Raw genomic sequence first — 21,121 nt, forward strand, 5'->3', positions numbered from 1 at the left:
GATATGAGTATGAAATTCATTTGTAGCTCACATATACTTAATACAGATTGACTCGTGATTATTGTATGCAATATTTTTAGTGCCCTTGTGTATTGCATGTGACGTATTACATGAATCCAGGCCTGGGCATTTCTATTTGTAACATCACAGCAGCACTAAGACAGTTTTGGATTTTGTAGTATTGTTGTGTTTGAGTTTGGATGATAGGGATACTAAAACTATACCATGATGAAGCACCTACTTATAGAATCTGGTGATAGCCTGCAGAAAGAAAACTGTTAGCAATTCAGTGGAGTTTCTCACAACAAAATTTTCTACCCTCAAACATATAAATAAAACAAATCAACAGCAACAAAACCATGGCTGAGGCCGCAGAGCTCTGTAGTAGAGCACTTCCTTCCCTGAGTGTGACCCAGCATTCACTCCCCAGGACCACAGCAAAACCAGAAAACTGGACTTGGCTCCACTTTCTTAGTAGCCAACAGATTTGCCTTTCATCCTTAAGCAGATGTAATAGAAAGGTGAAACACACACCTAAAATTTCCGAAGCACACTGCCCTACATATTACCTTAAAATTAACCTTGCATGTAACAATAGAGATGGAATGTTAAGAAAGAAGACTATTTCTGCTCTATTAAAATACCACTGTTTGGCTGGGCAGTGGTGGTGCATGCCTTTAACCCCAGCACTTAGGAGGCAGAGGCAGGAGGATTTCTTAGCTGGAGGCCAGCCTGGTTTACAGAGTGAGTTCCAGGACAGCCAGAGCTACATGGAGAAACCCTGTCTCGAAAAACAAACAAAACAAAACAAAAATACCACTGTTTGGGTTGGGAGAGATGGCTTGGTGGTTAAGAGCATTTGCTGCTCTTACTGAAGACCAGCGTTTAGCTCATAAGCACCCACATGGTGGCTCATAACTAGTTCTAGGTGATCTGATGCCCCTTTTAGACATCCACAGGCATCAAGCACACACGTGGTACACATACATACATTTAGTACAAGTACGTATACACATAAAATAAAGTTCTTCTAAAAAGTGAAATACTGTTTCCTTAATATATAAAGATTGCACATTTATGATTAAAAGCTATAAATCAAATACATACGATTGAGCCCAATGTCATGGTATGTCAGAATAACAGGTCTGTTTCCTTTTGGTAAGCCTCTTATGGTGACGTGGACCATACCATGGGGTGTTTCAATGTCATGTTCCTGTAACAAGACAACGTAAAATCTCAGGCAGGCTTAATGAACTGTAAATCTACCAGAAGGATGCAGTGCTATACACAATTTGACATTCTAATCCTACTAACAAAATAGATAAATAAATACACAGAAAAAGACCCCTTGTTGTCCTCAAAACTCAGTTTTAGAGTCTAGGAAATACAAAATTTGTTGATAATAAATCTGTAATTAGGTATGAAAAGATCAGCAAGTTGGATAAAGAGCCAGGAAATATTTAGGGAAAGAACACATAGGGAAACTGAAGATGTGAAACTGTTCCTCAGTAAAAAGGCCAGAGGTTTCAAAGATCTTGGTAATTTTGGTAACACTGAAAGGTATATTGATATAGAATCCTTCTCCTTTCTTGTCTGTGTCTTACACCATCTATCCCTTACAGGAGTGATCCTTGGCTGTCACGTTCGTAGAATACAGTCATAGAATAAAACCTTTGTGCCATGGCTTCCTAGAGGCAGGAAGGTATCTGGTCATGTGGCATCGGCATCCCTCCCTAGGAATTGTGTTTGAGACTGAGAGATGGCGTCTGTGCCCTGGTGCTTCTCCTGAGACTGGAGTGGCCCTGGCAGCTTTTAGGTGGCCTGTCACTACTCTAACTCCTGGTGCTCGGTGTGTGTGCTCTCAAGTCCCGAGACATCTTGGACTGTGCATGTTTACGGGTGCTGGGCGGTTTGTTCCACAAAGCCCATGAAACATGAACCAAAGCAAAATTAAGTTGAGAAGCAGTCAGAGTAGAGCTCAGCTCAGAGAACTGAGTAAAGCCAGAAAGGTTTGCAACTGGTAGCATTGGGAGATTTATTCTAGTCCTCTCCAACTTTTAGATTTCTAAAAAAAGGAAATTATCGCATCTAGCCTCGTGGATTTCTGCTGAAGTCTCCATCTGTCTCAAAGTTTCACATGGATAAGAAAGGCTTAATTGTGCCAGTTGGAATCTCAACAAATGCAATGGGTTTCCAGTATAATTTTCTTAATAGTGAACCTCATTATAACTTTGGTTTCCCTCATGTGGAAAAGACAATTTCTGCCTAATAGGACATCGCTATATCTCAAATCCTGGGCTCCAGGCCAGAGCAGAGAGAGAGCTTTACTGATTCACGGTATGCATTCTTTTCTATTTAATATTCTTGGTAACTGATTTTGCCTAGCAAAGCCGACTAAATTTGGCTTAAATAAAGAAAGGAGAAATGTAGACTAGACTCAGGTATTCTGAACTGTTTATGAAATGAAGTGTAGGGTTTGGATAGAAAGAATATAAAGAAATAAATCGATTATTACATGGGCATTTAGAAACTTGTTAGACTCTGAGGGGATCTACGTGTGTGTGGTTGTGTGTGATGCACACATACATACCAAGTTAATAATTTACTAAATATCTACTGAGTGAACCCTTATTATATTCTATTCTGATCTGAGCTCTCTCAGGCTAACAGAGCAAACCAGAGAGATGTGATTTCTGCCTTAGAAATATTATATTTTTGACAGAGTGCCAACCAGTGGAATAAAAACTCAACTAACACATAACAATAGCTCATGACAAACACAGTACTGTCCTAAAAAATTAAGAAAGCCATCAGGAAAGTACAAACTGAATCTCACAAAATGCAGTTTGATACAAGAAGGTAGAAAAGAATGCACTTATACTCTTGGCAGAGTGTGTGTGTGTGTGTGTATGTATGTTTCAAAAGCATATTTTATTATGTGTCCTTGGTGGTCACAATATCTCCCTTTAGGTATTATCTAAAAAAATTCTTAAACATGGTTATACATACACAAAATGATCAATCATGTTTATCTTTTAAAAACCTAGACCCCATATAATAGGTGAATTAATAAATGAATTATGCATTATTTATATAATGAAATGAAAGAGTAAATTAGCAGTATAAGCATAAACTACAAAAAAAGTCTTAAAAATATAGTGCCCAGAAAGAACAGGATGCAGAAGACTGTGTGTGCAATAAATCATCCATACTAACATTCCACAGCACACCACGAATTGTACGTGTTTATGAGATTTAACAAGTACAGCACTGGAAGAGGAGCAATGTATGCCAACCTTGGGATACTTTTTCCTTGAGGAACAGAATGGATTCTGAAACATAACTCAAGGAGATCTATATTCTGTTTATTGAGAAAAATATAGGATTGAATAAGAATACTGGGAGGGAGGAATAAGACTTCTTATTTGGTCAACATTACAATTCAAAAGTAAGGTCCCTTAAATTTGCCACTATAACTATCTATTAGTAGAACTTTCCTTCTGTCTCATGCAAACCTTTAATAAATTTTTTGAGTAAAAAGTCCACTTGGGCCTCAGATAAGCCACTGCATGAGACCCAAGAAAACACTCGATTACAGTCGAGTCGTGATTACATGAGACGTCGTGGCCTCAACATGGACGTCTCCCAGTCCGTACCAGGCAGTCCATAGTAGTGTGTGTAAAGGGGATGGGCTGAAAAAGGAAGGCAGAACAGTGATAAAAATGGAGCTGTTGCTAGGCATGGTGGCACATGTCTGTAATCCTAGGACTCAGAATGCAGGGGCATGTGCATCTCTGTGAGACTGATCTACAAAGGAAGTCCAGAACAGCCTCTGGACTTACAATGAAGAAACCCTGTCCCGAAAAACATGAAAGAAAAAAATGGAGCTGTCAAAGACAGAATTTTTAAAAACCCTTTAAAGTATATAGGGAGCAGAGCAAAATAACTGCTTAGTCATCATTCACAATGTGCATAAAATTCAGAGTCAAAACTGGGCCCTTAACAAAATCTCATCCTTTCGAGGGAGAGCTCAGGCCTACCTCCCCATAATGTGCCTTCAAATCCCAGAGAATCAAACAACCAGAGCACCAAAGGGCCAAGGGTTTTAATTTGATGTCATATTTTGATCTGTCGCTTTGTGTTGTTACTCTCTTGGAGTTCCTCTTCCTTTGGAAAGAATGTGAATGTAACTGGTCTGAGAGCAAAGGCATGAAGAGAAAGAAGGAAGGTACTAACCTCTATGGGGATTTGTGAATATATTTCCATTGCAAATTAGGGGAAGAGCCACAGAGACACCTGCTGTGGAATGATTTTCAAATTCTGTTGCCTTCCTGCTCCAGTCAACCCTCATCTGTCTCACTGGCTCTTTCTCTAGGGACTGCCACACCAGCATTCTAGAATGTGACCCACAATGGCAGCCCGTGCTCAGAGGGCAGAACTCAAAATGGCTTCTCCAGGCTCTGGTGTCTATCCTGAGGCTGTATACTTTAGGAACACATCCCATTACACTCCAGGCTCTGGTGTCTATCTCTAAGGCTGTATACTTTAGGAACACATCCCATCACACTCCAGGCTCTCGTGTCTATCCTGAGGCTGTATACTTTAGGAACACATCCCATCATACTCCAGGCTCTGGTGTCTATCTCTGAGGCTGTATACTTTAGGAACACATCCCATCACACTCCAGGCTCTGGTGTCTATCTCTGAGGCTGTATACTTTAGGAACACATCCCATCACACTCCAGGCTCTGGTGTCTATCTCTGAGGCTGTATACTTTAGGAACACATCCCATTACACTCCAGGCTTATGAGACAACCTAAGCTCATACAGGTCGCTGCCATGTCCATCTATCCTGACTGCCTCCCCCATCAACCAAAGATGGCATCGAAATCAGGGAGCCTGTTAATAATCTGAGCTAGGAGGTTACCCTACCCGTTTGAATAATCAGCATCTGTGGACTTTCTCATTTGACAGCTATCATTGACCCTTTATCTCTGAGACCAGTTAAATTATGATCACTTAATGTCCGCCACTATTTCTTCCCCATTCTAGTAACTTTCTTGCTAAAATGAAATGTTATTGTTTTTATTATGCTATATTTATCATATTAAACATGACAATAAGTGTAATTATCATGCTTTAGTATGAGTATTCCTGTTATGTCGAAATTGTGTGTTTGTGTGTGTGTGTGTGTGTGTGTATTAGGATTCCTCTAATCCTAGTACTTGGGAGAGGCAGAGGCAGAGGCAGGTGGATATCTGAGTTTGAGGCCAGCCTCATCTACAGAGTGAGTTCCAAGACAGCCAGAGCTGTACAGAGAAACCCTGTCTCAAACAAACATACAAACAAACAAGCAAGCAAACAACCACTTCCCCAAACCAATACAAATAAAAAACCCTGCCAATTACTTAGCCTCTGCCCTGTCAAGTTTCCTGTTTTAAGTTCTTGACATCTTCCCTTCTCCCCTCTTGCCCCTCACCCCTTCCAGAGTTCACACAACACTCCAGGCATCCAGTGTTTGCTCTGCAGCCACCCAAACCTCCAGCCTTCCCACAAGACACATTTTTCATCTAAGAATCTCTTTTGCAAAATGTCACCCTAAAAGTCTTTTTCTCCTTCAGAATCAGCTCTAGTGTCTTCTTTCCACAGCCTTAGACGAATGACCATCAGGAGAAAGAACGTAACCAACCTCGCCCAATGCCCCAGAATTCTCTTACCACACTGTGCTCAGGAGTGTGCAAGAGTAGTGTGGGACCATTTCTCTCCTACTGAGGACCCTGCCCTAAACTTATCATAGTGTTCAGTAAAGATCTTTTCTTACCACTGTGGCTCTGGGCTATAAGTCTGAAAAGTTGGTATCCATCATGCATGTGACATGATATTGTTTATTGGAGGAATAAACCTTCTATTTACAGAGTATAGGCAGATGTTAATTTGTGATTTTTGTTTTTTTACTTTAGCTATTTCTGTAAGGTACCCCCCCCCCCAACCACCACCAACTTAATTCTTATTTGGTAGCAAGCCATTAATTTACCAATCATGTATACTGATTTGCACTGTAGTTATAATATCTGGTCCTCAAATGGGTCCTCTACAGAGCAACCGCAATTAAACAGGCAACATGAAATTATTCAATCCTTGGCCAAACCTGGATTATTCTACACCATTCATTATCAGCTTCTTCTACAGAGAAGAGCTTCTTGCTATCTGCTAATATTATTGAGTGCTTAAGACTGAGTACTGAACCTGGGGTCTTAGGCAAGCACTCTACCACTAAGCTACATCTCTAGTCAGTTTTTGACACAGAGAACCCACATATCTGAAACTAACAACAAACATGTTACAGTCACAAGCACCTTCTATCATTCTATTTCTATCCAACCTAAACTAGAGTTGTATCTCACAATGCCAGAAGATAATGAGGCTTCACTCAAAGTATCAACACTTTTGGATAGGCTCTTTTTATTTTTTTAAATGCAAGACAAATTATTTTTAGCAGTACTGGAAGGAAAGAAATCAAAACCACTGTATATGTACATTGGTGAGAATAAGGTTTAATCTGATACATTCCAAAAGAAAGCATGTCATATAAAGGTTCCAAAGACAGGCACACCTTAGCATAATAGTACAGGACTTCATAATATAAGGAAAAGCAGGAATATAGTTTTTTGTTGTTGACTTTTAGAGCTGGGAATTGAACCCAGGATCACACATGCCGGGCAAGGGCTCTACCACTGTATCACATCATAGTTCCAATTTAAAATAACAACAACAATAGCAGTAGTAGTTATTGTTATTATTGTTGTGGGATGTGTGCATGCACAGTACACTTGTGGAAATCAAAGAACAAATGTTAAGGAGTTGATTCTCTCCTTCCACCTTGCTGAAGCATGTTTTTTCTTGTTTTTGCCATACTGTATATTCTAGGCTAACTAGACTCTGGGCTTCTAGGAGAGTGTCCTGTCTCTGCTCCTATCTCACTGTAGGAGTTATGGGATTGTAGACACATACCATTGCATCTAGGCTTCCTTTCTAAATCCTTTATTATATTTATTTACTGGGGTGGGATGAACATGTCATAGAAGCTAGAAGGCAGCCTGTGAGAGTTTGGTCTCTCCTGCTATCCTGTGAGTTCTGGGAACCAAATTCAGGTTGTCAGCTTTGGCAGCAAGCACCTTTATCTGCTAAGCCATCTTGCTGACTGCTTGTGTTTTGTTGTTGTTGTTTTGTTTTGTTTTAATTTATATGAGTATAGCTGTCTTTAGACGTATCAGAAGAGGGCATTGGATCCCATTACAGATGATTGTGAACAACCATGTAGTTGTTGGGAATTGAATTTTTAACCGCTGAACCATCTCTCTAGCCCCTCCATGTGGCTTTTTTTTTTTTTTTAAAGAAGGTTTTTGAGATTGACTCAGAAATATCAGACTTATGCAGTAAGCCTTTACCCACTGAAACATCCCATTGGTCCCTTGCTAGAACAGTATTGTGCATGCCTTGCATCCGTGTGTGTACACCACGGCATACATGTGAAGATCAGCAGACACATTTATGGGGATGGTCTTTCTCTGTACCTTATGCAGGTTCCAGGGACTGAACTCAGGTTATAAGGTTTACATTGTAAGTCACTTTATCCACTGAGCCATTTTACTGGCCCTTGCTAGACTAATTTTAAGCATTAATATTAAATTTAATTTCACTTAAATCTATACTTATCCTTAGATATGAAAAAAGAATACTTGCCTAGCACGAGCAAGGCCCTGGACGGACACACATACACAAGCAAGCACACACACATACACACAGAATGAAGCAGAAAAAATAGATGGTTTAAATTTGCGAACCTCTTGCTTTTTGATGAAAGCAAGTGCTTTCAGAGAGGAATGCATGTGTAAGATTTCTGATGGGCCTGACACTGAGTCCTCCTGTCGCTCTATCTCAATGATTTCCTGCCCCCCCCCCCACCTCCCCTGCGACAGGGTTTCTCTGTGTAGCCCTGGCTGTCCTGGAACTCACTCTGTAGACCAGGCTGGCCTCAAACTCAGAAATCCACCTGCCTCTGCCTCCCAAGTGCTGGGATTAAAGGCGTGTGCCACCACTGCCCCGCTAATGATCTCCCTCTTGATAAATTATGTCAAAAGCAATCAACTCCAACTTATCCAACTAGGACCCAAATCATAGCTAATGCCAGATTAAATTAAAAACAACTAAACTCAGTCTTGACTGTACCACTGTCACAGAGTATCAAACGTTCTAAAGACTTTTTAAATCTGAGTAAATGAGTCCCAAGGACACAGGGCTCATTCTGTCATAAATAACCAGCTGGAACTGGGACTCAGGGACAATACTACCAGCCTGCTCATGCACAACAAGCCACATCTAACCTGCCAAACAACCTCAGCTATATGGACAAGTAGACTCCTCAAATGCTCATTCTAGACTTATGCAGGAAAAATTAATTAATTAATTAATTTAAAAAAGTGATGGATTCAGGAGGAGCCGGGTTTTTCTGTCCCAATCATTCAATGTCCTCACTCAGATATTAAGAACTTGCAAACCCCCTGGCATGGTGGTGCACACCTGTAATCCCAGCACTTGGGAGGCAGAGGCAGGCCAGATTGGTCTACAGAGTGAGTTCTAGGACAGCCAGGGCTACACGGCTACACAGAGAAACCCTGTCTTGATAAACCAAAAAAAAAAAAAAAAAAAAAAAAAAAGAACTTGAAAACCTGTAATACTGTTTTCCTTCTCTAAAACATAGATTTGAAAGATCATATCCAATAGATACTCTATTATAAGGGACCAATAATTGTGATAGAACTGGTTTGCCAAAACAAAAATTTTTGGTTTTTTTTTTTTTTTTTTTTTTTTAAAGATTTATTTTATTTATTATATGTAAGTACACTGTAGCTGTCTTCAGACACTCCAGAAGAGGGAGTCAGATCTTGTTAAGGATGGTTGTGAGCCACCATGTGGTTGCTGGGATTTGAACTCAGGACCTTCGGAAGAGCAGTCAGTGCTCTTAACCGCTGAGCCATCTCTCCAGCCCCGGTTTTTTTTTTTTTAATTTCTCTATACAAAGATTGAATAGGCTGGTTTTTGCCTTTGATGCTAATGCTATAAAGACTGTACTTAACATGAAGTGCATACTGGAAGCAGTTCTTTCCTGATGGATATGCAAAATATCTGAACACTGGAACCAAGGAGTAAGGTCTGAAGAGCTATCCTTTCCTGCCAGTACCCTTTAAGTCAACTTCATGTTGTAGCTATGGCACCCATCTCAGAGCGAGAGAGTCAGGCTGCGTGGGCTTGGAAGGTTCCCTATATATATATCTGTGTGTTCCTTTCTTAGATTTCTTTCAGGGCTAGTTAAAAGATAAAGTAGGTGGGTAGAGAATGGCTGGCTCATTTTACTGATTTTTCTAATTGGCAATAGTAGATTATGAAGAACAGTACCATGTGGGAAAATACTGAGCCAGGATAAAATTTGCATTTCCATAAAAACTTAAAACCAAGGAAAATCTTCATTTTGTATTAATAATTTGATCTTTGGTTTAGGAAACAATTTTGCTATTAAGATGTCTCTTCTATAAACTGCCCACCACTTGTGTTTACCTGAGTCTAGTGACAACCTTCCATTTACCACTTGTGAAAAATGAGGTCTCTGATATCATCCAAGGAACAGAGACCTCAATCACAAAGACAGAGCTCAACTAAGTAACCCACAGTTGTTAGGTTCCTAGAAGACACTTTTTGAATAGATAGTAAATTGTTTTAAGTGAGCATGATCCAATGACTAAAAGAACACTAGTGAGTTCTCATGATCAGCTATGATGAACGGATTTCTAGCTAGGGTGGTGGCTCATGCCTGTAAACCTAGAACTCAGGAGGCTGAAGCAGAAGGTATTTGTTAAGAGTTCAATGTCAGCCTGGTCTACAGTCCCTGACTGAACAAAACAAAACAAAATACAAACAGCAACACAAGAATCCACTTCTCTAAGACCACCAGCGCAGGGAGGGAGGCACTGTAGGGATCCTGTACAGAGCTTCTTTGATGCTTGTACAGTCCTTACCTGACAGTCAAAGTCCTGGAAGTTTCGTGTGCCATTCTGTCAATAGAAGGCAGAAAACACAGTCAGTTTCCCCAAATGTGCAGTAAATTTTGTTCCCAGTGAAAGCAGTGCACGTGTAGCCTCCTGGTTGTCACAAACTAAAATGGTTCTCATTGAAAGGTTTGGAGGGGAGGTGTTTGATATGCTACTGCAGGCTATATTTCCAGAAGATTAACATGAGATAAAGTCTCGTTACCCAGCAAATCTTGTTGTGTCATGCCTTCTGTGGAAAAAAAAGCAGTAATGTGTAGGCAGACAGTGGAACATGAACCATGCTCCAAAGCTCACCCTCAACACGCAGGAGAAGCAGAAACCTGGAAGAGAAGATATTGGAGGCCACCCTGAGGGGGGTGGAGGACAGAAAAATTGTTTCCAGATCTAGAAATTAAAGGAAAAGAAAACTTCGAATCTAAATTTTGTTAGATTTCTTAAGAAAAGCAATGTTGGGGGCGGAGGATGGCTCGGGCTCCCCAGTTAAGAGTGAGCACTGTGCCAGGCACATCTTTAATCCCAGCACTACAGGCAGAGGCAGGCGGATCTCTGAGTTCCAGACCAGCCTGGTCTACAGAGTGAGTTCCAGGATAGCCAGGGCTATACAGAGAAACCCTATCTCAAAAACAAGAGTGCACACTGCTCTTGCTGAGGACATGAGTTCAGATTTGGCACTCATGTGGGGCAGCTCACAACTACTTGTAACTCCTGTTCCAAAGAATCCAAAACTCTGGCTCCTGCAGGCACTCCACACATGTGCACACATCCACACATACACGCAAAGAAAAATAACAAATCTCTTTTCAAAAAAGAAAAAGGAAAAGCAATGTTGCGGGCTGGAGAGATGCTTGAACAGTTAAAAGCACGTGATGCCTTGCAGAGGGTCCAGGTGAGGTGGCTCACAGCCACCTGTAAGTCCAGTTCCAAGGGACCTGATGCCTTCTTCTGGCCTCTGTGGTCATTTGCACGTATATAGACAGGCTCACACAGATAGACATAAATAAAAAAAAAAAATCAATGGCATTTTTTAAACTATGTTTTTGAAGGAAAGAAGAACCGAACAGAGTTCTTAATAGGCTGACATGTTAATTATATCCTACAAAATAGCCAGTAAGAAAAGAGGGAAAGTCACTGCATCATTAAGAAGTATACCATATCTAAAAGCTCCAAACAAAATTCACCAAGCTTCTAAATGGGGATTCTATGATGGTAATTCTTGAGGGAATTAATGGAATGGTTCAGAGGCATCTCTGCAGTGTTTAAGATGCCAGGGGTTGAAAGAGCACAGTATAAGAGTACAGAAAGGGGAACAGGTGATGGATTTGGGGGAAAAAAAGAGAAAAAACCCTTCTGACTTGATTTTTCATGAAGTACAAGCCATTCCCTGAAAAGCTCTCTTATTTAGACTGTTATATAACAGTGTGCATATTCATCTTCCCAACAGCTTCCAGAAGGCATAGAGTTGCTAATAATCACCTTTCTCAACACTGCCCCTCTAGATATGTGATTGTTCAAGCTGGTCTTAGAAATAGTTCTTCCATGAGCCAGAGGTATAGCTCTGCAGTACAGCACAGGCCTTAGTGTGTTCAAGGTTGGGTTCAATTCCCAACCTTAAGCAAAGAAAAAAAAAATACCATTCTTCCTGACCCACCATTTACCCAGCTGTCAAGACAAAACAGAGGTTGAAGCAGAACCCTATGAATACACACCAAATGAACAAGCTATTCTGTTCAGGAGAGGAGCTAGGAAAACCAGCTGGAGTAATCTGGAGCAGTGGTATGCAATATAGTAAAGTAGCTGTTAGTAACATGAACAATGCAAGTTGTGCATGTATGTGTGTAATCATCTTACATTGCTCTTGGTTTTGTTTTGTGAGGCAGGTTCTTTTTTTTTTTAATTTTCTATATTCTTTGTTTACATTCCAAATGATTTCCCCTTTCCCAGTTCCTCCCTCCCCATAAGTCCCATAAGCCCTCTTCCTTCCACCCCCTCCCACTTCTCTGTCCTGGTAATCCCCTACAATGCTACATCAAGCCTTTCCAGGACCAGGGCCCTCTCCTTCCTTCTTCTTGGGAATCATTTGATATGTGAATTGTGTCTTGGGTAGTCAGAGCTTCTGGTCTAATATCCACTTATCAGTGACTGCATTCCATGTGTGTTCTTTTTTTTTTCTTTTTTTTTTTTCTTTTTGGTTTTTCTGAGACAGGGTTTCTCTGTATAGCCCTGGCTGTCCTGGAACTCACTCTGTAGACCAGGCTGGCCTCAAACTCAGAAATCCGCCTGCCTCTGCCTCCCAGAGTGCTGGGATTATAGGCATGCACCACCACCGCCCGGCTCCACTTGTGTTCTTTTGTGAATGGATTACCTCCCTTAGGATGATATTTTCCGGTTCTAACCACTTGCCTAAGAATTTCATGAATTCATTGTTTTTAATTGCGGAGTAGTATTCCATTGTGTAAATATCGTGAGACAGGTTCTTACTATGTAGCCTTGAACTCACAATCCTCTTGGCTCCTGAGTGCTGAGATTATAGGTGTATACAGTACATCTTGCTATTAGGTTTAAAATTATTACATAAACTTGTATATGACATTGATAACCTTTTGGAGGAATAAAGCAGTCTTGGGTTTTCTACAATGTACACAGTGACCACAACAGGTCAAACATTGGGAAACTGCAGATGCTAGCAATGATAAAAAGGGCAGAGAAGGCTGGTCTGAGCATCATTCTTGATTCAGAGCTCAATAAATAATTGTAAAGTCTTATAGAGTTACAGCATGTGAAGACAGCTATGATAACCACACACACCACACACACACACACACACACACACACACAGGATAGCACACTCCAGGGAAGGCTGCTATAAGTAAAAAAGCATCATGTGTTGAATGGCTTCTACTAGTCAGTCCCAAGGGATACAGGTAAGAACTTCTTCAGAAAGGCCAATGTACTTAATTTCTAGTAAGACTATGAAAGACAAAAGGAAGGGCATAAACTAAAGTGGATGGTTTCAGTAAGATATAAATGACCAGTAGGGAAGTTCTTTGCCTTATACAATAAACAAGCCAATTTTAAAAAATTAGGCCAGGCCCATGCCTATAATCCTAGCCCTTAGCTGAGGTAGGGCGGCTGAGGTTCAAGACCAGCCTGGGTGGCATGTGAGTTCCAGCCTAGCCTGGCTAGATTATGAAGCCTTGTCTCAAAAAACATAACCAAGATCAGAAGGAAAATACCAAATGTTAACTACCATCCGTCTCTGCATAGGAATTATGAGAGATCACAATTCCCTCAATGCTTTTCTACAATAAGCATGCGTTTCCCTTTTGTCATTTACCACAAAAAGGATTTGTACAAAGAAGCACAGACTTAGGACAGGCCCTGTCAGTGCTCCTGAGGTTCCTTTAGTGACTATTTGGGAAGTCGCTGTAGCCTGACTGGGCTCTTTAGGAGCAGCTGTCACTGGTGCACATATGATCATGTGCTAGCACCCACACGGCTTTGTGTGAGGTGTGAGCTTCTGAGATGAGCACAAGAGAAATGCCAAAAGGGGAAGTAAGCAACTCCTTCCAGAGATGCCAGCTATCTTTTCTGTTGAGGAGTTAGCAAAAATCTTAATCAAATTATTAGACTCTCAGGGAAAAAAAGGTACTAATAGTCATTTTTTCTTTTATTTAATGTTTGTGTGCATCTGTATGAGAAAAAGGTGAGGAGCATCTCTGTGCAGTGCTCTGAGCTTCATATGTGTTTCACATGTGGCTCAATATGAAGATGTTTACATAGTGTATTCAAAGTCCTGTGTTCTAACTTCAGCACCACAAAAAAAAAAAATTGAACAATGAGCAAAGAAAAAGATAACTTCAACTCGAGTAAATCCCTTAATTAAGAAAAACGTAACTAAGAACTGATCAAAGAAGGAAGTATAAAATACAAATAAATAAAAAATTGGAAGAGAAAAACAATAATTATTAGAGAAAAGAGATGTATTCTCACAGTACAATCAAGAAATGTAAAAGGTAGGTAGGCAGAATTGACTCAGCACTTAAAAGCACTGGCTGCTCTTCCACAGGGCCTGAGTTTGGATCTCAGCATCCACATGGTGGCTACCTGCCATCTATAACTCCAGGTCCAGGAGATGACACCCTCTTCTGACTTGTGCAGGAACCAAGCATATACACATGTACACACACACACACACACACACACACAAAGTCTAAGCGGTTCTTCTGAGAGGCAGAAGGCAGTGGCAGAATGTGAAGAAAATGAGATAATAAGACCTTAAAAGCAACACCCAGACAGGGCCTGGGGATCTGCCAGCTATGTGAATTCGCAGCAGGGAGGGTGGTCTACATGTGACTCACCAGCTATTCTCGGTCCTGACACTCAACTGGTGTAAAACTGTCATCTTGAAGAAGTTATGAATGCCTCAAAAGAGATACAGGATTTGAGGCAGACAAGAAGACCAAAGAGGGAAGCAACTAACGTGAGGATAGCAAGCTGTTATAACAATAAAAGTTTTAAAAGTAAATTGTTCTCAAAAACAACACAGAAAATTGAGTGTTGAGTGTGGTGGCAGGACAGCTACAAACGCCACGCCAGCCTATGCAATTTAGCAGGATTCTTTCCCAAGATAAAGCTTTTGTACAGGGGAGCATGGCTGGAGATGTAGCTCTGTGGCACCAAGCCTGGGTAGCACACCATAAGCCCTAGGTTCCATGCTTAGCACTGGGGCAAAGAGTAAAACAGGAAGGAATCTTCCAGAGAAGAGAAAAACATGGTATCTCTCTTTAAAAAAAAAAAAAATCCTTCCCAACAGAAAGTAAAATGAAAATGGGAGAGTGAGCAAGGCGATGGGTTAAATAAGCTCAGAAAATACCCTAATTTTTCTTTAAGAACTGAGTAAGACAATTAGCATAAATAAATAACCAGTGTTGTTTTAAAACTTTGACATAATGCCCTGCTCCACGGTCTAGGCTGACCTCAAATCTATGATTCTTCTGCTTTAGCTTCCTCGGCAAACCATTCTCTGAGAAGAAATATACTCAAGCTGATAATCCAAGATATGAATGAAAATTCTATGATATGCCTTAAGTATCGACATCAATTATTATTTTCTTTCTCTCTCTCTCTCTCTCTCTCTCTCTCTCTCTCTCTCTCTCTTTCTTTCTTTCTTTTCTTTCTTTCTTCCCCCCCCCCCTCCCCGGAGACAGGGTTTCTCTGTGTAGCCCTGGCTGTCCTGGAACTCATTCTGTAATCCGGGCTGGGCTCGAACTCAGAAATCCACCTGCCTCTGCCTCCCAAGTGCTGGGATTACAGGCGTGTGCCACCACCGCCCAGCTAATTATTATTTTTAAAACTAACAAACTTCCTAATAAATCCGAAATAAATCTTAATAAATGCTAAGATTGTTGTCTATAATCAAGTAATCACCGGTAGACTGATGAAAAATACAATTTCAACTTTGAAGCTGACATCTACACCATACTACACTCTTAGGCTAAGGTTAGGGGTCACAGACTCCTACATTAAAAAGTTCTTAGGCTAGAGAGATGGCTTAGCAATTAAAAGCACTAAATACTCTTCAAAAGGACCTGGGTTCAATCCCCAGCACCCACATGGCAGCTCACAACTGTCTGTAACTCCTGTTTCAGAGGAGCTGACTTTCTCACATATGTAGACAAAACACCATTGTAAATAAAATAAAAAATAGTTAAATTTTTAAAATTCCTTGGTCTCTCTGATAGGTTGTAACTATGGATTTGTCTTTCCTTACCATCTTCTGTTTCTTGAAATTGGTTATCAACCACTCAGTCTGTTGTGGTAGCATTAATAGTTGCGTGAACACACTTCCTGCCCAGTGTCACTTTGGTCATTTCTGACAACAGTTGTGACAATTGCTCTTGAAACACTAAGATATACCCACCCTCTAGTTCAAAACAGAATAGCACCCCAGAAGTGTATCTGATGAAAGTGTCAACAAATGTATGTTTAACTGTAGACACTAGGTGGGGAAGTGCTAGAGAATGAACCCCAGAGCTCATACTCACGAGATGAATGATCTACCATCAAACTACGCCCCCCACGCTCTTCTTTTTCTTTTAGCCATAGTTAGTTGTTTTTTTTTTTTTCCTTCAAAGCACACTTTATCTCCTCATTCCCAGAAACTTACTACAACGTTAATCAAGTTCTCACTGGTCAAGGCCAAGAGTTACAGCATCAGGGTCATCCTTAAACCCTCCTCCAATTAACTTTACTCTGTCTCTTATCATTTCCCTGAGACAGGATCCATGCCCTCATTTTTTCTTGGAATTTTTTCATAATCTCAGATTCCAAGAAAGCAACACCACCCACATGGAGTCTGGATCACAGAAAGTAAACATTGCGGGCTCACCTGGGAATGCTAGGGACTCAGGTACCGACTGCCCTATGACACTCACTGCACCTTCTTTTCCAGCCCCTTCCTGACACTCTATCTACCCAGCCTTTAACCAGTAACCCACTAGGTAGGCCAGACCCTCTGGAAACCTTTATTAGATTTTAAAAATGTTATTATTGCATGTATGTGTATGATTGGAAGAGGAGGGATATGTGTGGTGGCACTGTATGCTTGTGGAGGTCAGAGGACAAAGTGTAATAGGTTCTCTTCTCCCACCTTTACTTGGGTTTGGGGATCAAACTCAGGTCAACAGGCTTATACAACATGAGCTGTTAAAGGCTGAGACATCCCATGTCTTTCTGCCCCAGTGCCCCACCCTGCGCACACCTTTTCAAAAAGTAACCCCCATACATAAACTCCTCTGTTTCTATTCTCCTGGAGCTTACAAATATGTTGCTCCCAGAGGTTGGAGAGATGGCTCGGTGGTTAATAGTGGTTGCTGCTGCTCTTCCAGAAGTCCCAGGTTAAATTCCTAACACCCACACGACAGCTCACAGCATCTCTAACTATGGTTCAGGGAGGATCCAATGCCATCTTCTGGTCTCTGTGGACATGAGGCACACAAGTGGTGCATAGACATACATGTGAACAAAACAGCCATATCAATTAAAAATTTACTTTTAAGTTGATCCCAGAGTTCTCCCTCTTACAATTCTTATACACACACCCTTCCCCTTTGCTTATATGCCTAGTCTTTAGTAGAAAAACAAACCTTAAACTACAGTATGGGCTATTTCATAATTTATTATAATAGCCAACACAAAGCAAACAGCTTGTTCCGTTCATTCCCCTTGGGTATTTATTCCCCTTTCTGACATATCTTCAAGTTTTCCTATGTGGTTTTTATACCTGGCTTTTGGCTTTCACTAGGCTCTGTAGGATCTAAAGCCATAGTAGACAGACTAAAAAACAGGGAAGAGAAGCATGGTGGGCTGTCCTGCTTGGCATGAGATCTGCTGGGTGAGGTGGCTGGACAGCTAACAAGCAGATGGTGAGAAGAGCACCAGACCCCTAGATCAAGGCCAAAGCTAAACATTAAATGTGTAGGCTGGACAGGTAGCTTAGAAGTTTAAGAGCGCAGTGGTTGCTCTTCCAGAGGACTGGGTTCAATTCCCAGCACTCACATGGCAGGTCACAATTGTCTGCAACTCCAGTTCATGAGGATACGACACCCTTACATAGATGTGCATGCAGACAACATACTGATGCATACAAATAAATAAATCATTTTATAAAAGTTAAAGGTGCTAGTCTGGGTTCTAACACTGTAATAGACACTGGCTTTGGACCAAATATAAGCCTCATCTGTAAAACAGCTGAGTTTGACAAGAGGCTAGAAGAATAATATAATATTTGGTTGTTTTATTTGTTTTATTTTGTTTTTGGTTGAGATGGGGGTCTCTCTACATAGCCCTGGCTATCCTGGAACCAGTTTTGTAGACCAGACTAGTCTTGAACTCAGAGATCCATCTGCCTCTGCCTTCTGTTTGCAGGGATTAAAGGTGTGCATCACTGTGCCCAGTTGAAGAATAATGTAATATTTCTAAAAATACTCTGAAAATGGCTAAATACTTTTTTCAGACAGAGTCTTATTATGTAGCTCTGGCTAGCCTGGAACTCACTATGCAACACAGACTAGCCTCAGACTCTTGACACCCTTCTTGCTTCTGTCCTCAGTACTCGGATTTCAGGGGTAGGCCTGGCTTTTCTGTCTCTTTTAAGACGGGGTCTGGCTATGTAATCTAGGACTTGGTCTTTTCTTATCTCAGCTTTCTAAGCACTGGTATCACAGTTCTGTACTACCACATTTATAATGTTATTTGAGGGGAAAAAAAACCACTCATATAGCTATACATTCTGCCTTGGTGGTTACTTCTTTTCATTACTGGAGCCAAAATAAACATGGCAAAATCACCCACTTCTTGACAATTCTGAGCTATAGACAAAATTATAGTCATACTAAAATAAAAATGGGAAGGATACCAACAAGTTATAAGACAAGTTAACATGAACTTCTCTTAAAATATATGGAAAATGCTTCCTTATGGTCACTCCAGGACACATTTCCCTGTAACAGGGTCTGTCTACATTCCCTTTAGCTTCATGAAGCCTGAAAGGGTTTAGCAATATCTTATGCTAAGAGCAAAGTATGACGTGAAAGATGGGGTCAAATCATATATGTATCTAGGTTGCTCCTTAAAGAGACAAGAAGCCGGGCATGCCTTTAATCCTAGCACTTGGGAGCCAGAGGCATGTGGATTTCTGAGTTCAAGGCCAACCTGGTCTACAGAGTGAGTTCCAGGACAGCCAGGGATATATAGAGAAACCCTGTCTCGAAAAAAAAAAAAAACAAAAAACCAAAAAACGAGAGAGAGAGAGAGAGAGAGAGAGAGAGAGAGACAGACAGACAGACAGACAAGAAAAGTCACACTGGCAAAGTCTACATGGTCTCGAAGGCAGAGGCAGGTAGAACATTTCAGAAAAGGAAAGACTTAGGTTTCAGTCCCAGCTCTCCCATTTTCTGACAGGGCAATCAGATATTGTCATCTGTTAAGTGAAGATTATAGTACTTTAAAGAGAAATCTGAGCATTAAGAGAGAATGCATGTAAAGCATTTGGCACATTAAAGTACTTTGTAAATGAATAATAACAGGATAGTCCATACTCCATAATGAAGGGAGAAGGGAGGAAAATGAGGGAGGGGAGGGAGGGCTACAGGGAGGGGGGAAGGAAGCCAAAATAACAACAAAGCTTCTCAAGGCACCTACTCATTCAAATCCAGAGGTTTTCTCTTCATACCCGTGAGCATCATTTATGGATTTTAGCAAAACCTAGAGACCTTTTTACCTGTCACCGCTGGGCAGGGGGTTGGGAGGAGGCTAGTAGCATCCAGTGGATACAGGCTCAAGTTGTTGTTAAACATTCTACAATACATTGAACAGTGTCCTAAACAATATCCAGTCCAAAACATCAGTGCTAATATGGAGAAATCCTGCAAGCGTTACCTGGAACTCAATCTTTCGAGCCACTTCCTTTCTTAGCTTTAGCTCACTCAGCAATATGGAAAAGTCCTTATCTGTGACACCACGGAGATGGAGGAGAGACTTTTTCCTCATCATCTTTTTTAACATGTACAAAAGCACCAACTCACTGAGCAGAGCTGGCAGTTTTCAAATACCAGGGAATCCCTGCAGTCGGGAAGGTGGACAGCTAAGGAATCAAGAATTCCTCGGAAATGCCATTGTTCAAAGGGACTCTTGTCTACTCAGTCAGAACAGGGGGCATTCATGAATCGGAAATGGGTCAGGAACATGTCTCAGGGAGAACGGAACAAGGCAGACCGTGGAGAGTGGGTGGGAACAGAGCCGCATCTGGAGGAGACACTGAAAGCAATGGGAGAGCGAGGCTTTGCTTGTGTCAGTCTATTTGGGCCACAACGAAATACCACGGAGGGGAAGACTTACGACAACAGAAAGTGAATTCCTCACAGTTCTAGAAGCTGCAAAGTTTAAGACAGAGGCTTCTGTTTCTCATGAGGGCTCTCTTCCTACTTTACAAATGGCTGCCTTCTTACTAAGTCCTTGTATGGTTACAAGGAGAGGCCACCAACCCACCAGATTAGGCTCTATCTTTCTGATCTCACTGAACTTTAATCACTTCTATAAAGGTCTGTCTTAGTTTTGTACCGTTGCTGTAATAAAAAACCCTGACAAAAGCAACTTGGGAGAGGAAGGTTTTATTTTAGCTCATAAACCAGGTTACAATGCATAGCAGCTGGTAGTCAAGGTGCAGGAACTTAAGCAGCCAGTCTCAGGCACAATCCAGAGCAGGGAGAGTACAGACATGGGGCCAGTGCTCAGCTCACGATCTCACACAGTACAGGACCCAGGCCCAGAGAATGATGCTGTCCACTGCTAGGCTGTCTTCCCACATCACTTAGTATAATCAAGACAAACCCGCCAGCCACGCCCACAGACCATCCAATCAGATAATCAATCCTGAAAGTCTTCCCAGGTGATCCTAGATTATATCAAGGTGACAATTAAAATTGACCATCATATGGCTTCCTCGCCAAAAGTCACATGTAGTGGGGGCTAAAGTTTCAGTGTGTAAAATTGGGGGAGACAGAATTCACTCTATAACATTCAAGCAAGTATTATAGCAATGCCCTTATTTGTAAGCCGCTTAGTGGCTGAGCACTTGACAACCATGATTCCTTGGTTTAATCCTCAGTACAAACAAAACAACTACACTATATCCCAGACCAGTCCAGTAGGGTATCAGTAAGGAGGAATGACTTGGCATCAGTGATTCTTACATCTCCACAGGTAATTCCAAACATAAGTCAAACCTGAATCATGCAGACCACAGTCTTTACCCCTTAGACTGGTCTGGAATGGGATCTGGGATCTGCATTTTTGAACCCCTTTACTTGATTCTGATGATTAACAAGACTGTAGACAGGTTACTTCCTTTCTGAAGCTAAACTGTCTGCTTTCTCCTGCTCTGAGAATATTCATTTCTGTGGCTAGACCAGAGCTTTATGACTATAGATTTTAGTATCTTCCTCTTCCTCACGGC

At 41.2% G+C, this 21,121-nt stretch overlaps 1 protein-coding gene across 3 annotated transcripts in view; it reads right to left on the reverse strand.

The window, feature by feature from the left end:
• The window catches only part of LOC127686153 (protein NDRG3), a 65,616-nt gene that overhangs the window by 21,708 nt on the left and 22,787 nt on the right, over nucleotides 1–21,121 (reverse strand). For 2 of the 3 annotated variants that reach the window (XM_052184103.1, XM_052184101.1), the window contains exons 3-4: nucleotides 10,075–10,110; nucleotides 1,108–1,213 (exon numbers count right to left, since the gene is read on the reverse strand). In XM_052184103.1, the coding sequence (XP_052040063.1) occupies nucleotides 1,108–1,213; nucleotides 10,075–10,110 (142 nt within the window). The remainder of the gene's footprint in view (nucleotides 1–1,107; nucleotides 1,214–10,074; nucleotides 10,111–21,121) is intronic. The other variant, XM_052184102.1, reaches the window with a different exon arrangement.

This window comes from Apodemus sylvaticus, chromosome 5 (genome assembly GCF_947179515.1).
Source record: "Apodemus sylvaticus chromosome 5, mApoSyl1.1, whole genome shotgun sequence".
NCBI lineage: Eukaryota > Metazoa > Chordata > Mammalia > Rodentia > Muridae > Apodemus > Apodemus sylvaticus.